This window comes from Haliaeetus leucocephalus, unplaced genomic scaffold, assembly GCF_000737465.1.
Source record: "Haliaeetus leucocephalus isolate CR32 unplaced genomic scaffold, Haliaeetus_leucocephalus-4.0 Scaffold328, whole genome shotgun sequence".
NCBI lineage: Eukaryota > Metazoa > Chordata > Aves > Accipitriformes > Accipitridae > Haliaeetus > Haliaeetus leucocephalus.
In genome coordinates, this window is record NW_010972764.1 from 728,108 (window position 1) to 755,887 (window position 27,780).

The window sequence follows — 27,780 nt, forward strand, 5'->3', positions numbered from 1 at the left end:
ATGTGCTGTGATTTAAAAAGGAGGTTTCTGCTCCTCTATGCAACACAAAAGGGGCAGGCAAAAGCCATAGCTGAGGAAATACGGGAGCAAGCAGGTGCCCGTGGACTTGAAGCTGATATGCACTGTATAAGTGAAATGGACAAGGTGAGATATTCCATGCTGGTTTGAAAAACAGGTATTTAAGAGCTGCGTTTTTCTTCATGTGCTTGAGTGGTAGCTGTTAATAATTGTGAGGGCTGAGCACATGTACCCACCTAAAATACACCATCTAGTTTTAAACTTTTGCTTCTTATGAATCAGTAATTTGGACCAATACTCACAGACGCTTACTAGCCAAAGGTACATCTTTCTAATGATTTTTTTTTTTTTATTAGAACAGTAAATGAATATGTTTTTGATCTCTCTTCTAACAACAGTGCAGGGACTTCTTGAAAACTATTTATGTATGCAGTAGTGAATGAATTCAGTATTTACTGGTCAGCTCTCCTGTTGTTAGAAATGACACTTTTTTTTTCCCTGTTGTTTTTATGTTGCATTGAGGTCCTGTGTTCTGTTAACTGAGGGCTGCAGCACAACCCTGAGCTTTTGTGGGGTCTTCTTGAGTTACTTAGCATATGCACTCCCTCCAGTTCACACTGGATACACTCAAGTTATATTGTAGAAAGAAATAAAAAGCTTGGCTGGAGCAAGGAAGTGGGTTTTTATTATTTGCTGCTATCGAAGGGTAAGGATCTGAAAACTGTTCCTGTCTGTCTGTAACTAAAAGCAATATGGACTGTGATTTCCTTCACAAAGTACTTTCAACTGTATGTCCTCAAACAAGAACACTTAAAACCCAAACAAACGAAACTTGATAGCCTGGTATTTCTTATGAGATGAGCAGAAAATAACACCTAAAAGAGTTTTTTCCGTGCACTTGAAAATGTGAGAAGTTTATAAAAATAATTTAGTTCCTTTTTAGCAGGTTGCTTTCTTGGGGGATACACTACATGTTGGGTAGCTGGACATCTGCTTTTGAATGAATGTTCACCAAGTCTGTAGCAAAGTGTTACAAAGAGACTTTTATGCAACCAGCAGGGGATGTGAAGATTGTCCTTATATTCTTCCATTTCATTTCTTCTGCATTTGACGGGTTGGGAGATTAGTTTCAGGAAGGCGGTAGGCAGGATATTTCTAGCCCTGTTACTGGCCTGACACTTGAATAAATCTATTTTGTCAAATTTGGCGAGACAACTCAGAGCTGCGAGTTATTGATGAGGTAGAGAGATGTACTGAATTGAGAATCTGAGAATTGGGCACTGAGGAAAAAAGTAATTTCTGCAGCTTTGTAGATTTCATCACTTAAGCTTTTCCTTAGCCTTCACTGTAAATAAAGGGAACTTCTAGAAGCTTAAGTGTAATTGGGGAGGGGAAGGCAGGGTGGCGTAATGTACTGGAGCAAGAGGTTGCTTGAATCTGGTGGAACCTCTTGTGAAGACTTTCGGGCGTGTTAGATCTGAGAGTTTATTCCACAACAAGCACAATTCAGAGAGCTGTGTGTGTATACTTTAGGCGAGGAAGTAAGAGGTTTCTGTTTTGTCTGTATTTGTCAGCTAGAAGGCCCATCTTTATGCGGCTGTTGGGTGTTTTTCAGACCTTGTCATCACTTAAAAGGGATTGCTGTGAAGGTCTGTGGGTGGAACAGGTGGCTACAGAGTCAGTAGTCATAATGTGATCCTCTTGCCATACAAAAATGAATGGTCAAATACCGCTCAAGTCTCGGGAACACTGGCGATTTCCAAGTAGTATCTCTCACCTACACTCTTGTAGGTGAGAAAAGGTCATAAATCTTTGGTTGGTTACTGTGATTGCTTTTTATGCTTGATGAAAGACTGAAATGAAGTGGAAGTGAGGTAGGAGCAGTAAAATAGGAGGCTAAATGGAGATCATCTTGTGTCACAGTGCATGTAGTCAGCCTTGGATGAGTTGTCTGAATAAGAACATTTGCCATGGTACATACTATTCTGGATAAGACATAGCTGGGTGTCTGATCCCATCCTCTTCCTTCAGCAGTCATTTGCAGCTTGAGCAGGCTGCTCACTGTACATGGTTGAGGAGTACTTTTGAAGGAAAGAGAAAGAATGGGACAAAGATGTAACACTAAGGATATAGGAAGAAGTGGAAGGGAGAGTAAAAAACTGTGTAATTGTGTAAGGTTCTTGTTGGTCTAGTGATATATCAGACCTCCCAGTAGTTGACACAAATTAGTGCAGGACCTCTGTCGCCAAACTTTTGGCTTCCAAAAGGTCTTCAACTTTGCAGAAGAAAATGTGCAGCGGAGCAAGCAAGAATTTAGTGAACTAATCATACCTCTGTTCTAATACACCACTTTTTAGTTTCTGAGCTTGTATCTTTTTTTCCTTTTTTTTTTTTTTGATGGAACACAATTTAATGTAAATTTTATGTGACACCCATAGACCCTTGCTTCTTTTACTTGAAGAATTTACTTTTGTTTGCAAATGCAGCAGTCACCTGTGACAATGCACTGCAAAAGCTGTTTTATTTGTACTTACCAAATCAGCTGTGGAAGTTTTGAAAATCTGGGTTACTGCAATAGGACCCTTAGGACCTTTTTTTGCACAACTTAGAGTTCAGTTTTGGAAGTCTCGGGAATTTGTGGGTACTTGGAGTTCACCTGAACTTGTGAAAGACAAAACCTCAGTTTGGAACATCCCTGGACCACAATTCACTCAAGTCTGGCAAAGCACTTGGGGATTATCCTTGCATGCTTACTCTCTTCTCTTGTACTTCTCTAGCCACCTGCTATTGGCCACTGTCAGAGGCAGGACACAGTTCCAGACGGTAATTTGAGTTGCTCCATGCAACAGCTTTTAGGTTCTTCGAAGGTTTTGGAAAAAATGACAGCAGCAAAACCCCTTGATACTCTGTTTCTTTGTATGTCTAACCTTTTTGGATTGTAGGTGTAAGGGGTAACTTTTTACATGACTTGAGGAGGGGATAAGGTTTGGGTGATTTATTGAGGGAAGTGTTTAGAACATAACTCCTCAAACTCTGAAGTTTTGAATTGCAGTCCTGAAACTGCTTGAAATGAAACGTAGCATCTTTTGCAATCTTTATTTATACTTTCTCATAACCATACTATTTTATTAATCTTGGAATGCTGGGAGAGAGTTTAAACTGAAACCCACAGGGAGCAGTAAAAGGAGCTTGGGCTGCTTATTGTGGCAAAAAGGAGGCTACGGAGTGACCTGATAGCAACCTACTCGAGCCAAACTCTTCCTGGCAGCAGAAGACTGTATAACAGGAGGCAAAATCCACTGAGTGCAGTCTGATAAGCTCAGATTTGACACTAGTGGAGAAGTTCTTCTGGGTGGAAGAGGCTGCCCAGAAAAGTGGAACCTCTACCCTTAGAAGTTTTCAAAATTCAGCCAGAGCCATAGCTGACCTAATACAGCATTGGCAGTTAGTCCCGCTCGGAGCACGGGGTGGGACTGGGTGACTTCCAGAGGTCACTCCCAAACAAGGTGGCTGTGATTCTGCGGAGCTGGGTTTCACATAGGTCGCTCGCTGTCTGTGTAATTCAAAGCCTGTAGCCTGCAGGGGTGCTTTGAAAGAGCGCGTTGTGCGGGTGGCCTGACAGACGGCACGTGAGCACGGTGCTGGAGCCCGCCGTCGGTGGAAAGCTGGAATAATCAAAGAAACAGAATTCTTTTTACTTGACAAGTAATAAATGGTTGCACGAGACCTGAATTTATGGAACTGATGCACAATCCCAAATACAGGCAGTTCTTGTCGACCTGGCATAACGGGAGTAGCCCCCCTAAAACCGTGGGAAATACGGAAGGTCGGTATTAGCAAAGGGGAGAGAAATGAACTGGGGGCAGGGGGAAGGGGCCAGAATGGATCAGACTGTAGAGCACAGTGACTGTTCAGAGCTACCTTGGTTCCCCCAAAACATGGGGGGTTTTGTAGCAAAGGCAGATGTAACATGGAAGTTAACAGACAGAACCAAGTGATCCCTAATGGAACTTAAAAGATCCCCACAGTTTGTATGGGCACACCCCAGTCTTCTGTGTGAATTATCAGGATTATGGCTGTAATTGTGATTGTATCTACAAAAATCTGAGTGCAGTTGCGAAGTATTCTTTGTGTGTGTACTAGCCTGCTCAAAATGCTGCCCCTTGGCATTTGTGCATGGGATCATAGCATAATTCAGTTCGGAAGGGACTTCATGAGGTCATCTCACAGCGGGGTCAGCTGAGGTCAGAGCAGGTTTCTCGGGGCTTTACCCTATCTGGTCTTGAAAACTCCAGCCAAGATTGTAAGTTGCATCCCCAAAATGACTTGTGATTCCTTGAAAGTCTTTCTGTGGTTTAATAGAGGTAAGGTGAGATTAAACATTTACCTTTGGGAAAAGGAAGGGTGGAAGATAATATCTAAGGCCACAAATAGGTATCAAATGGCACCTTGTAACTTACTTGTTCTATTATTTGTAGTATAACCTGGAAACAGAAAAGGATCCCGTAGTTATTGTTATTTCTACTACCGGTACTGGAGACCCACCAGACACTGCCCGCAAGTTTGTAAAGAAAATTCAAGACACGACCTTGCCACCTGATCATTTTGCACATCTCCAGTATGGATTGCTAGGTGATTTAGTATTTTCTATATTATTGCAGCACTCATCTATCGGTGAATAATTTTTGTATTTTTTCCTTATGAATAGATTGTTTGGGGTTTTTTAAGTGCTTGTAAAACATTTATTTTTATAACGTAAACAGCTTTTTTGTGTAATGTCCTCTATGGGCAGGAAAGGAAAAGTATCACAGAAATTATCTGAATGTAAGCTACAAATTTAATTTTTTAATAGTTTAATTTTCTTTGCATAAACATATGATAAAAGCTATCTATAATTGTTGAAGTTTTAATTTCATGTTAAGTCTCTATGGACTACATGAGTTTACTTGACTTTGTGAGTAATTGGGCATTTTTCTATACAGAGGGAAAAGCAGTATAAAATGTTCTTAAAAAATAATGTTTTAAGATCATCCCATCCTTTTAAATTTGCAATAATTTTTTTTAAATTTTGAAGGTCATACTCATCAATAGAAGGAACGTAAATTCAGGTTAAAGATTGATACGCAAAATACAGATTTGGCAAAATGCATCTGATATATCTTGAGCTGATGGTAAGGTCAGCTTGTTGAGTTTTTAGGTTGTGTTTAAACAAACTCCAGAAACTTCTATTTGAACCTTGGTTATTTTTGCCTGACAAGTTTAAGTTGATAGGTAGCAGCGAGGAAGCGTCTAGATTTTTAGTGAGGAAAGTACCTCCTAGAAGGAAATTTCTAGTGGATATATAATGTGGAAGTCTGAAATATATGCATCCTAATCATGTAACGTTTTGAGAAAATGTTATGCTATTGTCTAGTTATACATTACAGTTTGTGAAATGGTTAGGTTTTTCATAGCTGACTGAATGCATATGTGCATATGCATCTATGAATATAAGCATTGTATTAATACTTATTTTTGTTGTTACAGATATTACAGTATCTAAGTTTTAACATGTTTTGCGATTCTAGTCTAAAAAGTTATGTCTTAAAATACATTTATGGTATCCATTTCAGCTTGTCCAATGAAGTGTTCACTTTAAGTACCATCCTTGAGAGGGAGCAGAAGTCTTTAAAAAAAAAAAAAAAGAAAAAGAAAGATTAGGCTGTTAGAAAGGAATAGTCCATTATTAGGTGGGGATAATAAGGATCTAGTGGTTTGAAATTGCACACAAGAAAGGGTCAGGCTGTGAAAAATTTTCATAGTTAGGATAGTGAAACAGTGGTGTGGATTACTTACAGAATTTGTGAAGACTGCCTGGCCAGTGGTCTTTGGGATTGTTAGATAAGCATCTGTTAGGGACGAGGTGTGTGTTGTTGACCACTTTAAGGGTGAGATCTTTAGCTGAGAACTTAAAATCTCAGGTCCTCCATGAACATACCTCCTGACTCCACTGACTGTTTAACTGATAACAAAGAGCATCTTCTTCTAACAGAACATCTTCATGACTGTTAAAGGGCAGAAAACCCAGTGCAGTGAAAATAAGATCTTTAAAGAAATCTCTGATTCCTGGGGAGGAGGATGTTGGACCAGATTCCCTTATGCATGTTTTCCTACATTTGTTACTTCATATTGTTTAAAATCACTCCTATGTTTGATTAATTTTTTTCAAGGTTCCAATATTTTTTAATTACTTTTAATACTCCCTCCCTTATGTTGTTGACATATATTAACAATTTTAACCTGAAGGTGAGAGAATTTCTTTTGGTAATTCACATACAGTTTATCAGTTTCACTCTTTTTAATTATTTCAATTCCTTACATTTTTCCTATAAGAGTGGTTTTGTATTTTTTAAGAGCCTCAAACTAAAGCAACATTATTCTTAAATGTGAAATACTGAAAGCAAAGTGTTTTCAGAGAGATTCTGTGTCTTACATTTGTGAAGGAGGAACCACTTTTTCAGCTCTACTTTGGGACAAACACAATTTTTTTTTTTTGAAGGTCATAAAAGTGTCCTGGTAATATGCACTTTGCTATATCAGATTCTTCTGTTTGCCTGCAGGAAAATCCTGTATTGTCTTTGCAGATCTTTGTCTGTGTAGCCTGGGTGGCTGGCTGATTGACACGATTCCTCTTTTCTTGAATTTGCTAGGTCTGGGAGATTCAGAGTACACGTTCTTTTGTAATGGTGGAAAGACAGTAGACCGACGACTTCAGGAACTTGGTGCCCAGCACTTCTATGACACAGGATTAGCAGATGATTGTGTAGGGTAAGAGCTGAATGAATTTGGATTTTATTTGTTCAAGATGCAATAATTACATGTGAATTTGGCTAAACGTTCTGAACTCATTGAAATCAGTTGAACCTGAATACTCACCACCTCGTAGGAATGAGTCCTGTCTGAACACAGTATGCCTTTTCAATCTCAATTGCCGTTAAATAAAACTCCATTTTTGAAGTGTGAGCAAACTTCTGTAATGCCTGGAAAAATGGAAGGTATTTAGCAGGTTTAGAAATTACGTAATTCGGAATAAGTGGAGGGGTTTAAAAATGTAGTCTGTTTACTGAAGCAAATAAAAATAAATCCAGTTCCCAGTATGTGTGGTACTGGGTTGTGGGATCTCTTTCTACATACACATCAGACTTTTATCTGAGCTCACATCTTGCAGTGGAGCTGCTTTAGGCAAACCCTACAATGTTTTTTAATTTTTTTCTCTCTTCTGTAAAACATCCCTTTTTTTTTTTTTTTTTTTAATCACTGCAGAGGAATTATTTAAGAAGGTTTTTTCGATTGCTGTAGAGGAATTATATAAGAAAACAACTCCCTTCCTGTTCTGTTGTTCTTTCTGGCCGGTAGGCTGCAGTCTTGGCTTACTTATTTTGAACTGCAGATTATATCGGTTCTGTGCATGATGATGCAAGACAGTTGAACACAAACATTGCCATAACCATAAAACTTATATCTTGTGTTCTAAAATAATAAAAATGGACCATTAGTGTAAGCTATGATGTTGCTGTTGCACAATGAAAAGTTGCATATTTTGCTACCATCTCTTCGACTTCCTGCCATAAAGTTCAGCATAAGAAAATAAAAATGAGAAACTGGAAGAAAAGCAAGGCTGTTATACACTTTAGACTTCATAAATTTACATAGTGGTAATAACTAAATGAAAATATTTTCTTAACAAAAAAGTAATCTTGGCAACAGCTGCAGATATATATTAAAAATGGAAAATGAAGAGAGTTTTTAGCTTGTGTGGTCTTTTCATTATTTGTAAATTAACAGTCCAGTAAGTCACAGTAATTCATCCATTCCTTTTTTCTTTGTTTTTTTCTACCTCCCTTACCAGTTTGGAATTAGTGGTTGATCCTTGGATTGATGGACTTTGGTTTGCCCTCAAGGAAGCATTTCTATTGCAGAAAGAAAAAGAAGGCATGAGCAGTGTTGTCGATGCTGTTTCTAGCTCACTCTCTGCAGCCCTGCATGGCGTACATGAACTAAACTTAAGCTCAGAAGTACAGAACTTGAAGCTAGAAGATGAGGGAGTGAGGAATTCTGATGTCCTGTCACAGAAACTGGTTGACATCAATCTTGTGGCTTCAACTAGAGACACCGAACCTTCACTTGTTCATTCTGTCCCTCCTGTCTCTCAGTCTGTTCTTAATATTCCTGCCTTGCCACCAGAATATATAGAGGTGCAGTTTCAGGACACCCATGGTGAGGTAAGGACTTCACTTTGAATGATGAAAGCCTCCAGCTCTGCTAGGAGCATGAGTGTATACTCCTACATACGGCTCAAAAGAGCAGGTGGATACTTATATAAAGGAGATACGTCCCCGAATGCAGGAGGGTTTTGAAATGTAAGCGAAAGATACTTTTATATTGCGAAAATGTAGTTACCACCACATGAGTTATGGACGCTTATGTCAAGGTACAATTTAGCTAAATAATAATTTGGCATTGCAGTGCCAGGGATGGAAGAATTAAATCCTCAGTGGCTTACGTTAGGATGGTGAAAACCTCTTCCTGTAGTAAGGAATATAGCACAATTTCTGTTCAAATTTTTAGAACTTTCAGAATGCCTTAAGAGGGTGTAAAATTGCTCAAAAACTTGCTGCATATTTAATAACAGAGAAACTTGTCATTGTAAAAACATGATCCTAATTTTACTATTGGAAATGGAAGATGAACTGTAGATCAAAAGCCAGCGTGCTATTCCTGTGAAGCCATGTTGAACAAAGACCTGCTGTACAAAGAGAAGAATTAGCATGAGCTGGGAATCATCTCCAATTGCATATTTAGTGTTCAAAATGAACTGGAAAGCATGACTCAAACTTTTCTGGTTGCCTGCCAAGGGGCAGATGTTTTAGTTATTTGTGCGAGGGAGTAGTGAGGTCTGGCTGCTCTTTAAATGACAGGGAGCCAGGAGCCGAGCGTGGTAAAAAAGCCAGCCCCATCTCCCGATACCCAAGCGACACAAACCAGGAGATGGCAGCCAGGATCAGCCAGGAGTGCAGATCATCAGGCAAGTTTGTGGAAGGGAAGCAGGTGTGGGGCCACGCTGGGAAGTCGGTCTGTAGATCCAGGCTCGGATCAACAGGATCTGTGGCCAGCCATGGGCATGGTTGCGGCTGAGCTGCCGGCAGTGCTCCTGTGATGTGGCTCAGGCAGGGACTGAAGACCCAGGGCTGAGCTGAGATGGTGCTCCTGCGCCTGGAAGCAGAGCTGGGGGTGGACTCCTCTGGTGAGGCTGGTCAGGACCATGAAAGCCCATTAGTATCCTCAGGGCCCTGACACTCTCTCGGTTGAGAATATCAATGGTAATGCTGAGAGAACCACTTAGTCTAGCTAATATAATTTCATAAGAGCGTGTGAATTTAAACACTGGATAATTTTGCTTTTCTTTTAAACCTCATATTGTGGTTGGTTTTGCTCAGGTTGTTGAATTAAATCATCCAAGTTATTGAAACAAAGATTTATGATTTAGAGGTACTCTTTGATTAAAGACTAATACCGGGATTGAAAGTGGTGTTAAAGTGGTTAAAAAAGCCCATTTTCTTATTTTAAAATCATAGCGTATATCCAGGCTGATCTCTGAAATAACTGATCAGGTTCTAATATTGATGCCTTAACTGTTCTGTAAATAGAAAAAAAGTAAATTTTGCTTTCAAACAGCAAATTGAAAAAGCTGAATCTGCTAACCTGGTATTGAGCGACAGATAGAGATTATAGTTCAGATTTCAGGTATAAAGCTGGATGATTGGCTTGAGCCTTGGAAAGAACCAAACGCAGGTTTGGTTTTTTTCCTTTGGCACTATTTTTGACATAGTTGGCTAGACCTTGTCAACAAATAGGTGCGATGCATCCTATTTGTAAAAACAAACATGACCCTACAATTCATGTCCTTTTCCGGTATCTCGCACTGCAACAACCATAGGTGTTTTTTGCCAAGCACAGCTGAAGTTGGCTTGTTTTGAAATCCATCAGCTTGAGGTTTGGCTATTGCCAAAGAAAGTCTCCCTGCCATTTAAAGAAGTCTGGGTACACGGTCTCTCTAGCTACTTATATGATCTATGCCCTGGGCTGTTGAGCCTCAGGGTTGAATTAACAAGCTCCTGCTTATTACTAAGCAGAGCAGTAACGGCCTGGATCTTAAGCCTTTGCGGCAAGTGTGAGATAATATAATTTAGCTCAAAAATCTTTGTCTCACTATGCCTTGAACTTGCCTTGGAGGGAATATGAATGTAGACAGTTATCACAGTCCAGCTGATGCACAATAACTTGATACAGCCCAAGCTGTTAATCACCATGTCAAAATTTTAAGAGAATCGTAAAACTTCTAACTGTTGGTCTCAAGTGGTTCTCCTGTCTACTTTTTATAAAAATAGGAAATCTTAAGATTAAGCAATATTCTCTTACTGGTAGAATAATTCCTTTCCGTTTGACAGAGTATTGTTATGGACATTTGGTATCTCTCCCACCTCTTTTCATTTTTGTCTGTATTGATCTTAAATGAAGCTTGCTGGCAATAGTGATGGAGAAATGAGGGCTGTAGTCTGATCTTCAAGTGACAGGCATTGACAGAGGTGGTCTGGACTTATTCTTGAGGCACGTTTTCACCTGTGTAGAAATGTTGTGCCATAGCATGATGCTGTTTTGTAGTGTGGAGTTTGCTGATTAGCTCTAAATTGAACTGTAGGTTTTAAAATTCCTCTTATAAATTGCCTGTAATAATAGCCCCATCTGCACCCCGAAGTCTTATTCTGTAAATCTGCAATGATGTTTTTAAATGGCTTTTGTTCTTACTTCTTATGTCTGTTCTGTACACCTAGTAATCCTTTAATTAGGCAGGAATTTGGGGGGGGGGGAGGTTTAACATAAATGCCATTCTCTAATTGGCTATTTTCAAGGCAGCTCTTGAAAAAGGAAACAGCTAGCTGCATTTGATAGTCGTTTAGGCCCATTAGGCTGTTCAAGCCTACTGACTTTTTATAGTTGAATACCTGCCTGTTACTGCTTGGATGTGATTTTTAAAAATGTAGAGCAAAACACTCTGTGTATATAGAAGATTCATGTTCTTCCTTATTGTTTTGATTTGTTTTCTAAGATTGTTTCAAAAAAATTGTACCAACACTAATTCCTGTATGTCATAGTAAGCTGTCATGTATTTTTAGTTTTCATGTCCTCTTTTTCAGAATCCACATCTGTCCTCACTGATTTCAGAGGGAACAACCTTTGAAGTGCCAGTTACAAAAGCAGTTCAGCTCACTAGAGAAGATGCAATAAAAACTGCATTGCTCTTAGAACTTGATATTGCAGTAAGTTAGTGATGGCTTTTTCTTTAGTGGGTTAAAATAAAGGGTGAAATGCATGTGTGTTATGTATAGTACATAACTGGGGGGAAAATGATTTATTTGACTGTCTAAAAAGAAAAAATAATTCCCTATACAACAGGATGTCAGCTTAGGCTGATCCATTTTGTAAATGCAAAGCTTGATTTGTTCACTGAAAGGTATGACTCCCTGGAAGTCAAAACAGAAATGAAGTGTCAGATTAATTTCTTTGTTGTTCCATGGATATTGTTTTGGCTGAAAGATCTTTTTGAAGGGAATTTGCAGTGGAGAAGGGCAGACAGGGAATACTGAAAATGAATAATCTTTTAGTTTGTAAGTATACAATTTAGGAAATATTCAGAAACTATGTAGTAAATTGTGACTATTCTTTGTGGTGGGTAATCTACACAAGTAATAATTTGACTAGTATGATCAAGTGGTAAGAATCGTTAGGTCTTGAGCACTGTTTCTAGCTCTCTCATTCATTTGCTCTGACTTATTAATATACTCAGACTGTCAACTTCTGTTACCCTAGCTGTAAAACCTGATTTAGTTTATTCAGGTAAGATCATATTTTGTAGACTGGTTTGAAGATGAAAGACAAAGAATGCTTGATATTACTTTACAAGAAATCTTTGAAAGGAAAATATGTTGCTTTTGAGCGGTTTTCCAAATTTGTAGAATTATGCCTTTGGGATATTGTGATTTTTGACAGTAACTTCTATTGAGCTCTGTTAGCCTAATCTGTGTTCCATGGGACATCTCTAAATCTCAGTTTTAAATAAAGTCTACCAAGTTTTGAGCAAGTGAGTCTCTGAGATGACATGTTTTTTTGCATATATTTGTATGTATACATATGTCCTGCCATCAGCACGCACTGAAAATTTGAACATTTTGTGCCCTTTTTTCCTCACATTCTCAACAGCCTGTGTATGCAAGTCACCTCACCTGATGCATAAGGGAAACATAATGATGCAAGTATAATTCTGTATGTTTCTATAACAGGCAAAAGCTTGAGTAGGGTTTTAGCAGTTGGGCACAAGAACCTCAGGCAACTAAGAATCCAGGTCTTAAGATCTGAGATGCCTTTTAATTTTCACTGTGCTCTTCCCTTGCTGTTTTACTTTTTTAGCTCCAGAAAATAAAAACAGTTGGGGTCATTTCAGTTGCAGTTCATCAAATAGTTTAACCAGCATATCTTCTTTTAGTGATAATGTATCTCAATACAAAGTTGCATTAATTATGAGGACTTCATTCCTCTGCTTCTCTTAAACCAGAAGACAAAGTACATCAGTAATTAATGATCTGGGCTGATTATATAAGACATCCTGTTAATACATATTTATTTTCCTTCTGTTTAGGCTGATCAGCAGCTCTTGCTAAAAAGTGTTCAAATATTTAAACCAGATAAGGAAAGATTTTTCTAATTAGTAAGGTTAAACCTGAAAAGAAAACACGAGTATTTAGTTTCTGATGTGATCCAAACAGTGGAGCACTAGTACAGAGTAAAAGAACACAGGACTTCATGTGACTGTGATAGTAGGAAGATTGCTGCTGTTAGGAACGGGGATGCTGTCAGCCGTGGTTTATGATACAATTTAATAGAAATGATCTCATATTTTAAAACAGGATACAGTCTTTGACTACCAGCCTGGAGATGCCTTCTGTGTAATATGTCCCAACAACGTCAATGAGGTGGAAGAACTTCTTCAAATCTTAGGACTTTCTGAAAAAGGAGAGTACTTCATTTGTGTAAAGGTTAAGCAGGGCACTAAAAAGAAAGGTATGGTGTGATGCACTGCTCATGAACAAATGCTTCTTTCTGTGTTGGTAGTAATTGGTATGCATACTTTTGAACATTTTTATCTTTAATATTGGGACACAGCTGTCATTTCATGGAGGCATGTTGGAAGTCACAGAGATGTGTTAAAAACAAGAGGACACATAGAATGCTGCTGATGATTTTACTGTAGATGAGTTAGCTTCTGACTGGGAACTTGAGCCTGGCATTGGCGTTCATCCATCTCATTCTTCCTCTGTGCTCCTTTATGTTTATGGAGATGAGTCTTTAATCACATAAACCAGCAATCCCCCACTTGAAAGTAAAACCCCTCCTTACACAGCACTTCACATCAATCTGTTTTACATCCCAAGAGGGCCACAATCCTGAAGCAGAAGACTTAGGGGCTTGTAGGTCTATGTGGATCTGTTCTGCTGAGTCTTATGATCCCAAACCTCAGAAAGGGTAGCTGCAGGTTCAAGGTATGCCTGTGTACTGCCAGCTGGGCCTGTGAGAATTACTCTTCTCTTGCCTTGCAATTGATGTCTTAATGGTGCTGTTGAGTTGTGCCTTTAGTTCTGCAGAATGGGGTAGCGCTCTTTGTTGGTTTAGTCTATGGGTGAAGCAGTTCCCATGGCAAGATTCCCTGCATCAGTGAGGGCAACACAAGTTGTCCCTTAAGTGTGAGGTGTAAATGGACCCCTGTTTTTGGACTTGCCGAGTAATTCAATTGTTAATGAGGTGAGTTTACATGACAGGCCATGTGGTAACATCATATGGGATGTCCAGGCCCAGCTGATCCCCATCCTTGATCCTGACTCCAGTAACTAACCTCTGCTGGGAGGGGTCACCGGGTAGATGTGGTGCAGAGCCAGTATCAGTTGCAGCCTGGTCCCTGCACTGGGAATGAGCCCTGTGTCTGCAGATCTGGTCTGGCCGTTACCCAGCCCCACTGTGCTGAACCCCCTCCCTCTGCACCGCCCTCTTGGGGAACGCCTGTTGTCCTTGTTCCTCTGGGACAGACCCTCTCTAAACACACCTGCTTCTTTCCCCAAAAAAAGAAGAAAAAAGAAAAGGTCCCAGGAGGGTCCCAACTTTGTAGCAATCTCTCTTTGGATCAGGGCTGGTCCTGAGCACCCTCAAACTCAAGGCAGTGTCACCCCGTCCAGGGCCCAACAACCATGCCCAGGCAAGCAGCAAGAGACTGGGTGGTGTGGGGGGATTTCACAGGTATGCCACTTCTGCTGCTTACACTATTTACAGATTTTACAGAATCAATCACATTTGCACAGGAAGCAATGGAAAGGGAAGGCTACAGTGAAGAAGGAGGTAATGCAGGGCCAAAAGCATCAGATCTTCATAGGAAGAAGGGCTTGAAATTTTGTCCCTCCTGAATGCTAGTAGGTTTTTCTGTGCAAATCAGAGCCCTGCTATCTAGCTGCATAAAATTGTGAGTCTCTCTCTAAGTTAAAGACAGCATCAACAGCACATTCAAAGTGAAGGTCTCCTTGAATAGGCACAGAAAGATATTCTCTCCTTACTGCCTATAGTAGTTTCCTTTATTCTGCTATACTGATGTTGCAGGGAGGACGTAAAACTGCCCTAACAGGGCACTTGGAGTGTCAGAGCACCTTCCATGTGGAACAGAACCTGTATAGCCAAGTGAACATAGCTTAGTCCCTTGATTGTTCTTGTATACCAAAAAAACTGTCCTTCCAAGGCAAAGTTGGTAAAATAATTGAGTGAAACTTGGAATATCAGTGCTCTCATCCTATGTGTAAATAATCCAGGATATTGCATCTCTGGCTGCCTAATGTAGCACTAATCGGGGAAAAAATGTGAAATAATGCATTTATGCAATGTTTTGCTATATCTTGTATGTAATATGTCATGCCTGTTTGTGAATCTTAATGAACGATAATGGAAAGGAAGATGGTAGCAATGGATTGCAGCACAGAGAATCAAAGTTTTTGGTTCTGTTTTTTAGTCTTCTGAGTGACCCATAGCAAACCATGCTGACTTCTTACACTTGCCTTGGATACTTGGCCAGGACCTAGCAAGTTGCTGCTGATCCACTGATCTCCAGTCATGGCTTGTACAATGACTTTCATCCACTGCAGTTATGAAGTTAAATGGTTTAGGATCAAACCCAAATTAATTCCTTTGGAGCTGTGCTGGTGAGCAGAGACTCATTAAGTTGCTATAACTTAATTACTTCTTGTTACCAATCTATACCAAAGAATTCAGCTCTCTAATGCAGCTTTGCAATTCCTAGCAATGTTCCAGAGATGCTTTCCTTTTGAGATGGTTGTCTCTTAACTGCATTCACATTTCTGAGGAATTTGTAATAGTTACTACAGACTATTGTGGTTGTGGGTTTACTGAATGAACAGAGCTGAAAAACCTGGGAGAAGAGAAGAGCATGAACAGCAGGCTGTGCCTCTGCTGCATCTTCAAGTTTTGTCAGGAATTCCAGTGAATTTTGTTCACAACCTCTCTTTGTTCAGTCTATGAATTCTTTGATGAAGTAGGTGAGATCAACTGAGAGGACAAAACAGAAATTATTTGCAGTCTGGTACAAAGTCTATTGTTCAAGTTCTGGGTTTCTGTAGTTATTTTACTGTATGTATGAGCATCCTAGGAAGAGAATTAAGTACTACTTGTAACATGCTGTCAGCATGTTCAAGAGAAGGAAGTTTATATAAATGTGAAAATGGATGCTTCTTTCCTGCATTATATTTACGCCAATCCTTTTATGTTCTAAAAGTAAATTTTGTTCTTTGTAGTAAGGGTTCAGTCAAGTAATGCTGATATGAAGAGGTAATTTAACAAGTTATATAGGTATATTCTTGGAGCGAAAACTCTGTAGTATTAAAGGGCTCTTGAGCATGGAAAAAAGCATAGTAAGAATCAGTAGCTAGAGGTCAAAGCCAAGCAATGTTGTCAAGAGAAATCCCAACATGCATGGTGGGTCTGTAAAGAAACGATTTGGGACCTGCAGATCTTATTAATTAAAGGTGTTTTGTCACATAAATGCTCTTATATTGCTTTGTGGGTTAACTTAGAATAGCTGCTTTAGCATGACATGGCATGAGGCTGATAAGTCTGGCTGCATGCTAGCTGACTCCATGAAGGGATAGATGGGATGTCAGTGTACCTCCTTCCCAGTAGTGGAACCTGTAGAGAGTACAGGAGGGATTATGTGCTAGTACAGAAACCTCTTGGATCTGTTGGGCCTCAGAAGCTCCACCTTGGCACTGGCTGCATACACCTTTGGCTACATCATTAGAAAACTTAAGTATGTTCCAATTTTCAGGAGTGCTTATTGATGGAGGGGAAAAAATGTGTATGTTCCTTTCTTTGGTAAGCATTCCTCTGAATTTCTTCAAGGTGGAAAGTGACAACAAAGCCTTGAGTGGTTTAGAAATGAAACTTATTTGAACACTCATGTATTATACCCCTCTTTTTGTTTCCTGCTTTCCTGATAAGTTTTGACTTTTCATTGGAAAAATTGTGATTGATACTTCATTGGAAAACTGTCTTGCTGTTTACTTTATAATTTCCACTAACCAGCTGGGGCTCAAACATACAGAATTGAATGCAGTTTAGCTCTCTTGTATTTCTTGAAGGAACAAGCACTCTGTGATGCCATTTTTGGATGTTAATAGATGCATGGGTTTTTTTGTTTTTTTCTCCCACTGAACCAGGAGCAGCTCGTCCACAACACATCCCTGAAAGAAGCACTCTGAAATTCATTCTAACCTGGTGTCTGGAAATAAGAGCAATTCCCAAAAAGGTGTTTATGTGTTTGTTCTTTTAAAGATAAATCCTTAGTAATTCAATGCTGTATGGCCTCTTACAGATCTACCCTTGCTTTGTGTGTAGTTACCATGTTTCTTGGTGAATAAGGATTGACTGTTTGTGTGCTGCTGTTTGTACTTTATTCTGAGAAATTTCACTTGCGGGACTTTATCTGACAAGCTATGAGATACTGAAATCTCTATTCCTGTTCTGCAGTACCTTGATTCCTAACTAGTCTGGAAGTAAAGAGAAAAGTGTTAGATATTTGGTGCCAGATAAGTGGAAGGTTGACTGAACCTGGCCCCATAGGCATTTTAGAGAAATCATTCTTTCAAATCAGAGGAAGCCGTATCTGTCAAGTTTTGTCACTGAAAATACGCATGTTGCTGTATGCAAACATACCATAATGTCTTTTAAATTATTTTAAAACTTTTCTTAGCATTTCAGTTAGCTGGCAGAATGCAAAGAAAGATTTTTGCTTGTACAGTATTTGTTCCCACAACGTGTGAACATTATCTTCCTTTCATTCTGTGCCTGCAAAAAGCTGAAAGCTTGCAACTGGAAATGCATGTGTATTGCTCGTATTGTCAAAACACATTTTAAAGATAACTTTGTATGAAGGATGAAGCTAAACAGTTGTGTTGGTTGGGTCTCTGAGGGAAATCAGTTTTTGGAAGGACCTTTTGACTCAATTTAGTGGATTTTGCAGCAGAAGAGAAGACAACCTTCCAACTGTTTCAAGCTTTTCAAAACTGCATTTAACAATTTTGAAAATTTGTCTCAACAATAAGAGTAGGCAGAGAGTGCTGGCTGGGGAATATTGCCCAAGCCAATTTTTATAACCTATCTGTTTTACTACCTGTTCACTGTAGAATGTGCTTTATCTAACTCCATACTCAAAACTATTGTCCGGAAGTTCAGTGTTTGAGCACACTCAAATTACTTTCCAGGTATTCATTTGTGTAGAATACGTCATCTGATCACACTTGGTGTTTTGGATCACTTTTCTTTTATGCCCTGTGTCTGTTTCCATGTTGCTTTTGGAAAAACCTTGTAACTATTTACATCTGATTTTTACTTTATATCACAATGCTCAATTTAATTTTCCCTTAAGAAAAGCTTGCAGTACTATTATGTAGGCATAAAGTATGGAATAAAACACCACAGTGATATTTACATGACTCATTAAATACCATACTTTATTTACAGTAATATCTCTTCTAAGGCTTTTTATTATTCCTTTCCTAGCTTCTGTTACTTAACAAATGGTGTTTTGTCTTGAATTAATTTGTGTTATGGAGCTGTTTACTTAACTAAAGTGCAAATACATAAATAAGAAAGCCTTTCATAAATTTGGAAATTTTCAGGGAATGGGTTGTGCCTGTTTATTTGTCTCTCCCCTGCTCAGGCTAAGTAGGATTTTCTGATCTGCTAGCTTGTTCCAGACATTAGAGGGGCAGCCTATTAAAAAAAAAAAAAAAAAGAGAGAAATGTAAATTTTTCATAGTAGGTGAAAGTGTGCATTGGGAAATAAATTGTATTATCCATTAACCCATCAGGTGACTGCTTCCTGTCCCCAGACAACCCAGTTTTGTGACCATTTTCCAAAATGGACAAGTGTTTTTTACCCTTCACTCTTACTTTCTTCCCCACAGGCATTTCTGCGAGCTCTTGTAGAATGTACCAGTGATGCGGGAGAAAAACGGAGGCTTCAAGAGCTTTGCAGCAGACAAGGAGCCTCTGATTACACACGCTTTATTAGAGATTCTAATGTTTGCTTGCTGGATTTACTTCATGCTTTTCCAAGCTGCAAGCCTTCACTTAACCTGTTAATTGGTAAGTGTCTGATTTAAATATAATTAGATTTGGTTTCTGAAAATGCATCAGACTAAATGTTCAATTTCCCAAGGAAGGGGAATAATTTTTCAGTTAACTGCTTTAGAAATATTATAGTATCCATAGTGATCAAACTAAAACTATTGTTGGGGATCAAAGCTCTGTTCTCCAGTTTGTAGTCTTTGACCTTCATTCTGCAAACACTTAGGCACATATCTATGCTTCAGCTGACTCTGGATTGCTCCTGTACATAAAAACTAAGCATAAGGTGTTTGCAGGATTCGGGTCTTTAAGAAACATTCATTAACTGTTTACAATTAAAAAAGACATGTTTTTACAACTCCTGATTTCCCTGTCTACATGTTCTTTTCTTGTGCTTTACCTGTTAAAATGGAAAGCTTTGCCCAGTATATTTGTATTTATGGAATGTCCAACACGCTCACTGGGTTCCTTGTATGAAACATTGAAGGAACGAGACTCCAACTGTAACCATCTCAAATACATCTGAAAATACTGGCAGTTATTTTCCAGATTAAAAACCAGAATTTCTTAATATGCTTCATTATATGAAACAAAAAATTGCTTTTTATGTTCTTGCAATCGTCTTCTCCACACCTACACCAAATCTCTCCTCCTTAGTACACTGTGGGGATTTAAGAAAATAAATACAATCTCTGCTTCACTTTATACAAATACATGATTTTTCACAGTGAAAGCAAAAACACTTAGCTTTTCAAAGTGGTATGGAACATGCTGTAGCAACTGAACTGAATAAAAGGAAATTTGAAAGTTTTTAAAATGTGTTGCCCCAGGGAAGTAATGTGCTGAATGGGCTTAGCATCTTCTTTAAGTGATTTCACTGAACTAGCTTTTCTTAACTCTGACTCGCAACTATCTTACGTATCAGAGCATCTTTAAAATATGTCAGGATGTCCAGGTACTAGTTGGAACATCTGCAAAACAGTGGTACATGTGGAAAAACAACTAGAAAGCAGTTAAACTGCATGTTACCCTGTTACTCCACTGTATGTTTTCTGGCATTTGCTACACCCAATTTTTCTGGTATTGCTTGCCTATTGTCACCATTCCCCACCACACTGTTCACTTAGTGATAGGTCTGTCTCTTTTTAATATGCCCTTCTCCTCAGTCAAAATGTGCAGTCTGCATGCAAGTCATTCCTTTGAAGGCACCAGTGAGTTTGAGCTTTTCTGTATATGTGCATACATACATAGATATAAATGTGTGTGTGTGATATATATATATAGTGTATTTCTCATTGAAAAAATGCCCAGTAAACTTATGTCTCTGTTGTTTTTTTAGCTGTGATTTCAAAAATTTGCTTAGGTACTCATAGTGGTTTGAAATTGAACTGGCATATCTGCTTCTAGGACATGATATATAGGAAACTTTCAATCAAGTAATTCCTATTCTGAGAGCTTTTGAGCTCTTAGATGAGAAGTGGGGAAAATTAAATTTCAAGCTTCACCTTGTCCACTAGCTACTGGCATCTCTTCTGTGCACCTTACAGTTGTTTTTAATTGACCAAGAACCCCATAAATTAACTGTTGTGGCCTCATTTTATAGGATCTCTAACAGATGTTCCATAAAGTCTAAAAACATTCATAGTAGAGTTCATGACTTAATAGCTTATTTCTGAACCACAAACACTGAATGTTAATAGGATAAAATTACAGTTCAATTATAATATGCTTGTAATCTGTTGTAGTGTAAACACTGATTATATGATATTTTCACTTTCTTTGGGGTGAATCAAATAATAAGTGATGCTTTTTTTTTTTTTTTTAATTTTTTTTTTTATTTTTCAGAACATCTTCCTAAATTACAAGCCAGATCCTATTCAGTGTCAAGGTAATGAAATATTCAGACTATATCTCCTTGGTAATTTAGGTATGCATTTTTCTCAAATGTGTGTGTGTACGTTATGATCTAAAGAAGAAAGAAAGGAACGAAGGATAAAACCTGAGGAAAAAGTGATTGTGTCCCTGTTGCAAAAAAACACAGGATTTGACTGTTTCAAACAACATTGTTTTGAGTGTATGGCAAGACTTTGGTAGAGTTCTCAAGAACAAGCTCACACACACGTGAATCTGGTAGGAATTTGGATTCCCTTCTGTAGGCGCTGGCCTCTTGACTCCAACCTTAAGGCGTTTTCTAGCTATATATGAATATCACATGGTTATTTGAACACTGAGAATCTTGATTTAATTGAGGTGGTTTGGGCTGCAAATGGACCTGCTGTGAGATTATACAGCTATCTCTCAGGTTTGGGTTTTTCTTTTTATACTTTTGTCTTTGCAGTTCAAACTTATATCAGCCAGGAAAACTGTGGTTTGTATTTAATATTGTGGAGTTCCCTGCCTGTCCCGCTAGACCAGTCTCACGGAAAGGAGTATGTACAGGGTGGCTTGCTGAGTTAGTTGCACCTCTACTGCACCCCAGTAAAAACACTCTGAATACAAAAGGAGGAAGCTCTTCAACTGAAAAGGTATGAATATTAGACCTAAACTCCTTAACCGTTAAATTTATGCATGTTTGAAACAACTGCAGGTTTCTTTGTTCACTGCTCTGATATCATGCAGGTGTTTTGGCAGTATACACCTTCATTTTGCAGTTCTGCCCTACCTGTAAATTTACCCTTCCCTCTGTAACGTGTCTAGAACTTCATTGCTAAGTTGCTAAACTTACATTTTACTTTATCTGTGGATACCTGAGTTGTGAAACTTCCCATTGCTGAAAGGCCAGAGTTGTTTTATACCCCACTGTAGTCCTAAGTGAGTCTTGGATGATGTTTTTGTGGACTAAAATACCACTGTGCAATTAAATGGTTATGACTGTTAGTGTTGTAGGAGAGAGGCACTTGGTCACTTCCAGAAAGGGTGCAGGTAATAGGAGAGAAATTGTAAAACTGACTTCTTGTCAGCTCTCACACAGTTTGCAAAGGCCCAGTTATTGAATATGACACAGGGGACAGTTGTCTGTGGTATTTCTGATGTCCATCAAAGATGGTTTGGCATGGTGGGTATTATTAGGAGAAGGTACTTCCTCCCTCCTCCTTTTCCTTTCATGGCAGAGAATCTATGTAATTAATTGGTCTCAAACTTATTAGGTATAAGCTAATTATTAAAAATTTGGAATTCTACTATATAATTAATATGACAAAAGAACTACTGCCAGTCTAATCTATATTTGATTAAGAAAAATGGAAACAAGCATAGAATTTGGTTACAAGAAAACTGTGCCAATAATTCAAGGTGTTCGTCTGGCAAAATGGAAGGAAACCCCATACAAGTTATCTTCATTTTTTAAAACTAACTCAAAAGACAAACTCATTAATATGTGCATCATATATCTTATTCTAGTATTCTGTTATTTATTTACAATATAATTGATTTGCAGTATATTAAAGATCAAACATGAAAAAGAGGTGGAGTTAAAAAGAAAAAAAAATGTTTATTACATGAGTCTGAGTAAAGTTCAAAACTATTTGCATCTGCTGTGCAAGCTAGAATTCAGCATATGTAAATGTGCAGCAATACATGTAGATTGCAGAAATATGTGGAATACCAGTACAAAATAGATGAGTGTGATCTTATGCAAAATACCTTAGATTAATTGAAGACACTTTACAGTATAAATGTGTTTACCACTTGCAGTATTTTTTAAAGGAATGACCGTTTGGAATCATTAATAGGGAAAATGTCCTCCTAACTCAAGTGTGATTTGAAGTAGTAAGTGGAGCAGAAATACAAATATTGCCCCTCACCAGCAGGAATTATACTATTTTCTTACCATCATGGAACCAGAAAAATAATCCTTTTTAATGTTGTAGTATCTGTAGTGAATTAAATGATAAGAAACGAGTAGTGCTAAACGACTCAGGTTTACAGAACAAAGTTAAAATAACTTGGTCTAGTGCTTCACTCCTTCCTTAAACTTGAAAGTAATTAATATGCAAAATAAATTGGATGTTTGCTTATGACTAATGGATGAAGCTCTGCTATGGCTGCTGCTAAGTCTTGAATAATCTTTTAAAGAATTAAAAATAGTCATCTATCATTTTCTATATATCATGTTAGCCATGCCTCAGAGAATAGTTGTAGAGTTCCTATGAAAATTACATTTAGACTTCCCTTCAGACACAGATCTGAAGATCAGAATTAGAGTTTATCGGTGGAATGATATGAACCATTTTCCAAGATCTTTGAGCATTTATGTGCCTCCTCTTACCCATATGCATTTTTGGAGATCATGTAAAACTTTTATGAAAATTAAGAAAGCGAGCTCAGGATCAGTAGGCTTCAATTCCCTATAAACAAATCCTCACCTCCATTGGAATATTTTTAGGTGTTCACAATGTAAAAGAAGGTTGAGTTGCCTATAATAGCAATAAACTAGCTTTACATCCCTTTGAGTACCAACACCAAACTTTCTATGAATTCTGTAACAGTATTCCCCACATTTATGGTCCAGTCAACTTTCATATTCAGAAACTCATGTTTGTGTGTTTTTCTCTAGTTTTCCTCCAGATGGATTAATAGGTTTGTAAATATGGTGTGGTTTTTTTCAGAAACTCATGTGAAATTTTATTCTAAATGTCTGTGTGGCATTAAACTCTGAAGCTTAGGATATGGAAGGGTGTTTGGGCACATACACTATGTAAATACCCTGAAGGTTCTAAAAATTTCATGGTATTTTCACTGCTTAAAAATATTCTTCAATTGTATTCTATGTAATTTCATTTTAGATATCTATTTTTGCTCGTCCAAACAATACTTTCCACTTACCTGCAGACCCATCTGTCCCGTTCGTGATGGTTGGTCCAGGAACAGGAATTTCACCATTTATTGGTTTCCTACAACATAGGTATGTACCAAGTTGTTACATGGAAAGCAGCCTTTCTATGTTGAAGAAAATACAGCCTCAGGTTTTGTGTACAAATGCAACTTATACTTTCATGTGACTGTATTTAATGTCCGTAGTGAATATATGAGGAATTGGGTGAATTGCAGAAACAGTAATAAGAAATTAAGTCCTTTATCTCTGTGTTGCTAGTGGAAGTCCTGTAAGAGGTTGGTAGTTTTTAGAAACAGTGTTGATTGGCTTAAGTTTGGTATTCAAAATCCATTTCCTCCGGAAGTGGCATCTATATTAAAAGCCTTGGCATGATGAATGTCAAGTTTTCTCCCACATTTCCTTATTTCTGTGTGTTTACACATTTTGATGTTTTAAGATGAGGAGCTTGGCACCTGAACCCACAACTGGGCAGTAGTCTTGTGTTTGTATTTGAGGGAAGGTAGTTCCCTTTTTTCCCCCCTCCAACTCCAGCAGCGCAATTTTGCAAGGCAAAGAGATGCTTGTTCAAAAAGTGACGGATACCACATCACCAAGGAGGTGTAAAAACATGATCATTTGGAGCAAATGAAGAACGGGAAGAGTGGAATATTTGGGTGGGAATGGTTGCAAGTTTTATAGGTAATCAACATATATCATTCCTACGTGACTCATTAGTTCCGGCAAGATAATGGAGTTTCTTGTGTCCTCTAACAACTATTTTTAAACCATTTTATTTGAGAGAAAAGTGAAATTTTGACATGATGTGTCTGACTCCATGCTTCTGCTTTAAGCAAATCATTATGTACGATCCTTACAATCCTTAATTTTAACTCCTAAATATACCTTTATCTCTCAGAAGTATTTTGCATTTTATTTTAAAGGATTTATAGCATTTCATAAGCATTTGATCAATGATAAATGAAATCTCTATCTCAAAATGTAACTAGAAAGTTGCAGCTAAACCCCCTCTGAAGTAATACCTTCAGCATTATTTCAAGAAAATGCAATAACTCTCCTGATGATATGGTAGTAAATAGATTCTTATTCATAAAGTCTAGCAGGTTTCTACAGCTAAATGGAAAGCATGCTTAAAACTGCTTTGTGCTGAGTTTTCCCAGGTGTTTTTATAGGGCTTCCAGGGAAGGATAAAGGGTAATGATCTCCTTATTCAGCAGTCAGGATAGTTTTGTAAGATGTTTGGAAGCATCAGTCTTGACTATTCCAATATGAAACTATGGCAAAAAAAACCCCTTTGAAGTTGATTGATTTTGAGCTGGGCCAAAAGTGAGTAGTCAAGAAAATCAAATAAGGAGGGTTTTACTGCGATTTACCTTAAGTCGTTTCACATTTCTGCCAATCCTTAGGTTTATTAAAGCACTATTTTAAATGAGAACTAGGTTGTAGACCTTTTAGATTCTTCACTTGATAAAACAGGATTGGGTTTTGGTTTTTTTGGTCTCTTTAGGCAAAAGCTCAGAGAAGAACATGCAGACTGGGAATTTGGAGAGACATGGCTGTTTTTTGGTTGTCGGCATCAGGATCGAGACTATTTGTTCAAGCAAGTTCATTATTTAGCATTCATTTTGTATTCATGAGGGAATGCTGATCTCTGAGCCATTACTAACAGTTTCTATTGCCTTTCAGAGATGAGCTCAGATGTTTTCTTGAAAATGGCACGTTAACTCATCTTAAGGTTTGTTTCTCAAGAGACTTTTCAACTGCAGAAGTAGCCCCGCCTAAATATGTGCAAGACGTCATTAGGCTTTATGCTAAGGAAGTTGCCAGAGTCCTGCTGAAAGAGAGAGGTTACTTCTATGTATGTGGGTGAGTAGCGTGCAGATGGACTGTCTCAGAAAGAACAGAGTTAGCAGAAGTTTGAGGCTTTAGAGAGACTTAGAGCTGTCTGAAAGAAAGGACCAACATGATGCTGAAAGAGCCTTCCTGGAATCCTAGAATTTCATCACTATGTCTGTTTTTTTTCCAATATGGTCTTGAAAGCATAGCTTGTAGCCACACAGTTTCAGTGGTTGCTTTAGTCACTTATTATTTCTTTTTCTTTTTTAGTATTCAGTTAAGCTATAGGAGGTTTCAGGCTGAAAGATTTCTCCTGAGAAAATGAGATATTTGAATACATGTGATGATAAACTGCACAGCTGTGAGATAGCAAGAGGCTTCTGCTATTTTGCAGGCTTGGGTAGGCCAGAATGCTAAAGCTCTGTAATAGTAATATATTTTACAGTGGGAAGGTTTTTTTGTGGATGCTAACTTACCTGGAGGTTTGAGATCTGTAGGAAGTTTGTTGATAAATGGACAAACTGTTTGAATATAGAGCCCAACGTCAATATGTTCTTCTTCAGGAATAAATGCCAGCTATTTGTATTAAAAATAGCATTATTAGTAAGTGGAGGTTTTGTTTTGTTTGTAGGTTTTGGTTTTTTTTTTGTTTGGGTTTTTTTTTATATATTGGACCCGTATGGTGATACAATAATAAAAAAATACTTCAGCAGGTCCAATTCTCCCTAAAAGAAAACAATTACTCTGTGACAATTCAACTAAGCTTCCAAGGGTTTTTTTTTCTTATAAATTACAGCATGCTGAAAACTTTGTAATGTTTGATTGAGAGAAACCATTGTCACTGTCAATGCTCAGCTACATGAAAACTCAGTGAGAATCTTGCCATACAAGCTATATTTTTGTTTGGGATTTTTTAAATGCCTCTTTTCCAATATTATCTTGCCTCTGAAGCTATTGATAAAAGAAAAAATGCACTATTATGCATTTTCCTCCCCTCCCCGCCTTTTTTTTTTTTTTTTTCAGAGATAAGAAGCACATGGCTGATGGTGTAAGTGATGCTGTAGTGGACATTTTAAGCATGGAAATGGAAGCTGACAAATTGGAAGCAATGAAAATCCTGGCCACGCTTCGAGAAGCAAAACGATATTTGCAGGATGTTTGGAGCTAAATATTTAGCTTTTCCTATGCCTTTGTAACACAAAAGATTTTGTTTCAAACACAGGCTTTTGACTAAAAGTCATTGTCAAAAGTGCTGTCTGTAGTCACCCAAATCTTAACTTTCTCTATTGACCTTTCAATCAGGAACATGAAACCTTTTAAATGACAACAAACCAGGCTGCCTTTTGAAGTGTGGGTGCTTTTAACAGTGTTACCTAATGGAGTGTCTCAGTGCCTTGATTCTCTCATTTTGAGATTTGGTTTAATGTAGAAAGTAAAAACTTCTGCACTAGTACAAGTATAATTGTATGTTTACATTACATCATATATTGTCTCCTATAATGCGTAGGTAAAGAAGCTACAGAGTAAATATGTTACACATTGATCTATGCACCATCAAATACATTGCTGACTTGCCAAGATTTAATTAAACACTTGCTAGATACTTCCTGAGACTATTTATATATTTTCAGCTTACACAGTGACAGTAACTGGAAAAAGGAATGAATGTTCAGTGTTGCACAGAAAGGTTACTGCAGAATTTCAACGCTGAAGTTTTCTTTAAATACTTAGCTTTTTCATTCTATCACTACATCATATCTCAAAGTTTTGCTACACTCCATGCTAATCCTTATCAGATTTTCCTGCATAAGTCTTTTGAATTTATTTTCATTCCTGTCTCTAAAATATTTGTGGTTTAATTTATGGGCAAACTCACCAGTTGCGTTGAATTTGGTTGCTGGAGAAATACTGCTGAGTAAATATATTCTCAGATTACTAAACTAATATTTTTTTTTAAGTTGAAGACATAGTAAAATGTAGTGTTTTGAAAGCAGTTGCCCTTACATATGACAATCCACTGCAAAAATCAAGTTGTTGAAAGCAAATTGTTGAAGTATCTGGTCTTCTTTCTAACAAGGGCCATTTGGGGTGCACACAGGTGAAAGAGTAAAAGTGTCAGTCATCCATGCTTCTCTTCAAATCCTTTCTCTCTTCCCTCTGCTTTTCCTAACTTCTAAACATCCGTGTTGTCTTCTTGGTTCCTTGTCATACTTAGATCTTTAAAGATTAATACAAAGTGTGAGAGAGTTTTTTAGACAAATCATTGTTTTTTTCCTAGGGAGAATTCTTGTTTTGTTTTGCCTTATGTATAATCCGCTTATTCC

At 38.0% G+C, this 27,780-nt stretch overlaps 1 protein-coding gene across 3 annotated transcripts; it reads left to right on the forward strand.

Annotated features, from left to right (window-relative positions):
- MTRR (5-methyltetrahydrofolate-homocysteine methyltransferase reductase) lies at positions 1-27,780 on the forward strand. 3 transcript variants are annotated; one of them, XM_010571427.1, is made up of 14 exons: positions 1-144; positions 4,497-4,650; positions 6,708-6,825; positions 7,907-8,279; positions 11,253-11,375; positions 13,020-13,173; positions 16,878-16,966; positions 18,627-18,807; positions 20,635-20,677; positions 21,128-21,314; positions 23,574-23,692; positions 25,128-25,220; positions 25,307-25,486; positions 26,480-27,780. In XM_010571427.1, the coding sequence occupies exons 1-14, from the start codon at positions 1-3 to the stop codon at positions 26,622-26,624; spliced, it is 2,103 nt and encodes a 700-aa protein (XP_010569729.1). In that variant the 3' UTR covers positions 26,625-27,780. The 3 variants fall into 3 exon arrangements, with proteins under 3 accessions (XP_010569729.1, XP_010569732.1, XP_010569730.1); XM_010571430.1 differs by having other exon boundaries at positions 58-144; positions 25,307-25,355; positions 26,480-26,565; XM_010571428.1 differs by lacking the exon at positions 25,128-25,220 and having other exon boundaries at positions 58-144.

Coding starts and splice junctions, on each gene's coding strand:
- MTRR (XM_010571427.1), top strand. CDS start 1: ATGTGCTGTGATTTAAAAAGGAGGTTTCTGCTCCTCTATGCAACACAA. Junction 11,376..13,019: donor TCTTAGAACTTGATATTGCA/GTAAGTTAGTGA, acceptor ATTTTAAAACAG/GATACAGTCTTTGACTACCA. Junction 23,693..25,127: donor ATTGGTTTCCTACAACATAG/GTATGTACCAAG, acceptor TGGTCTCTTTAG/GCAAAAGCTCAGAGAAGAAC.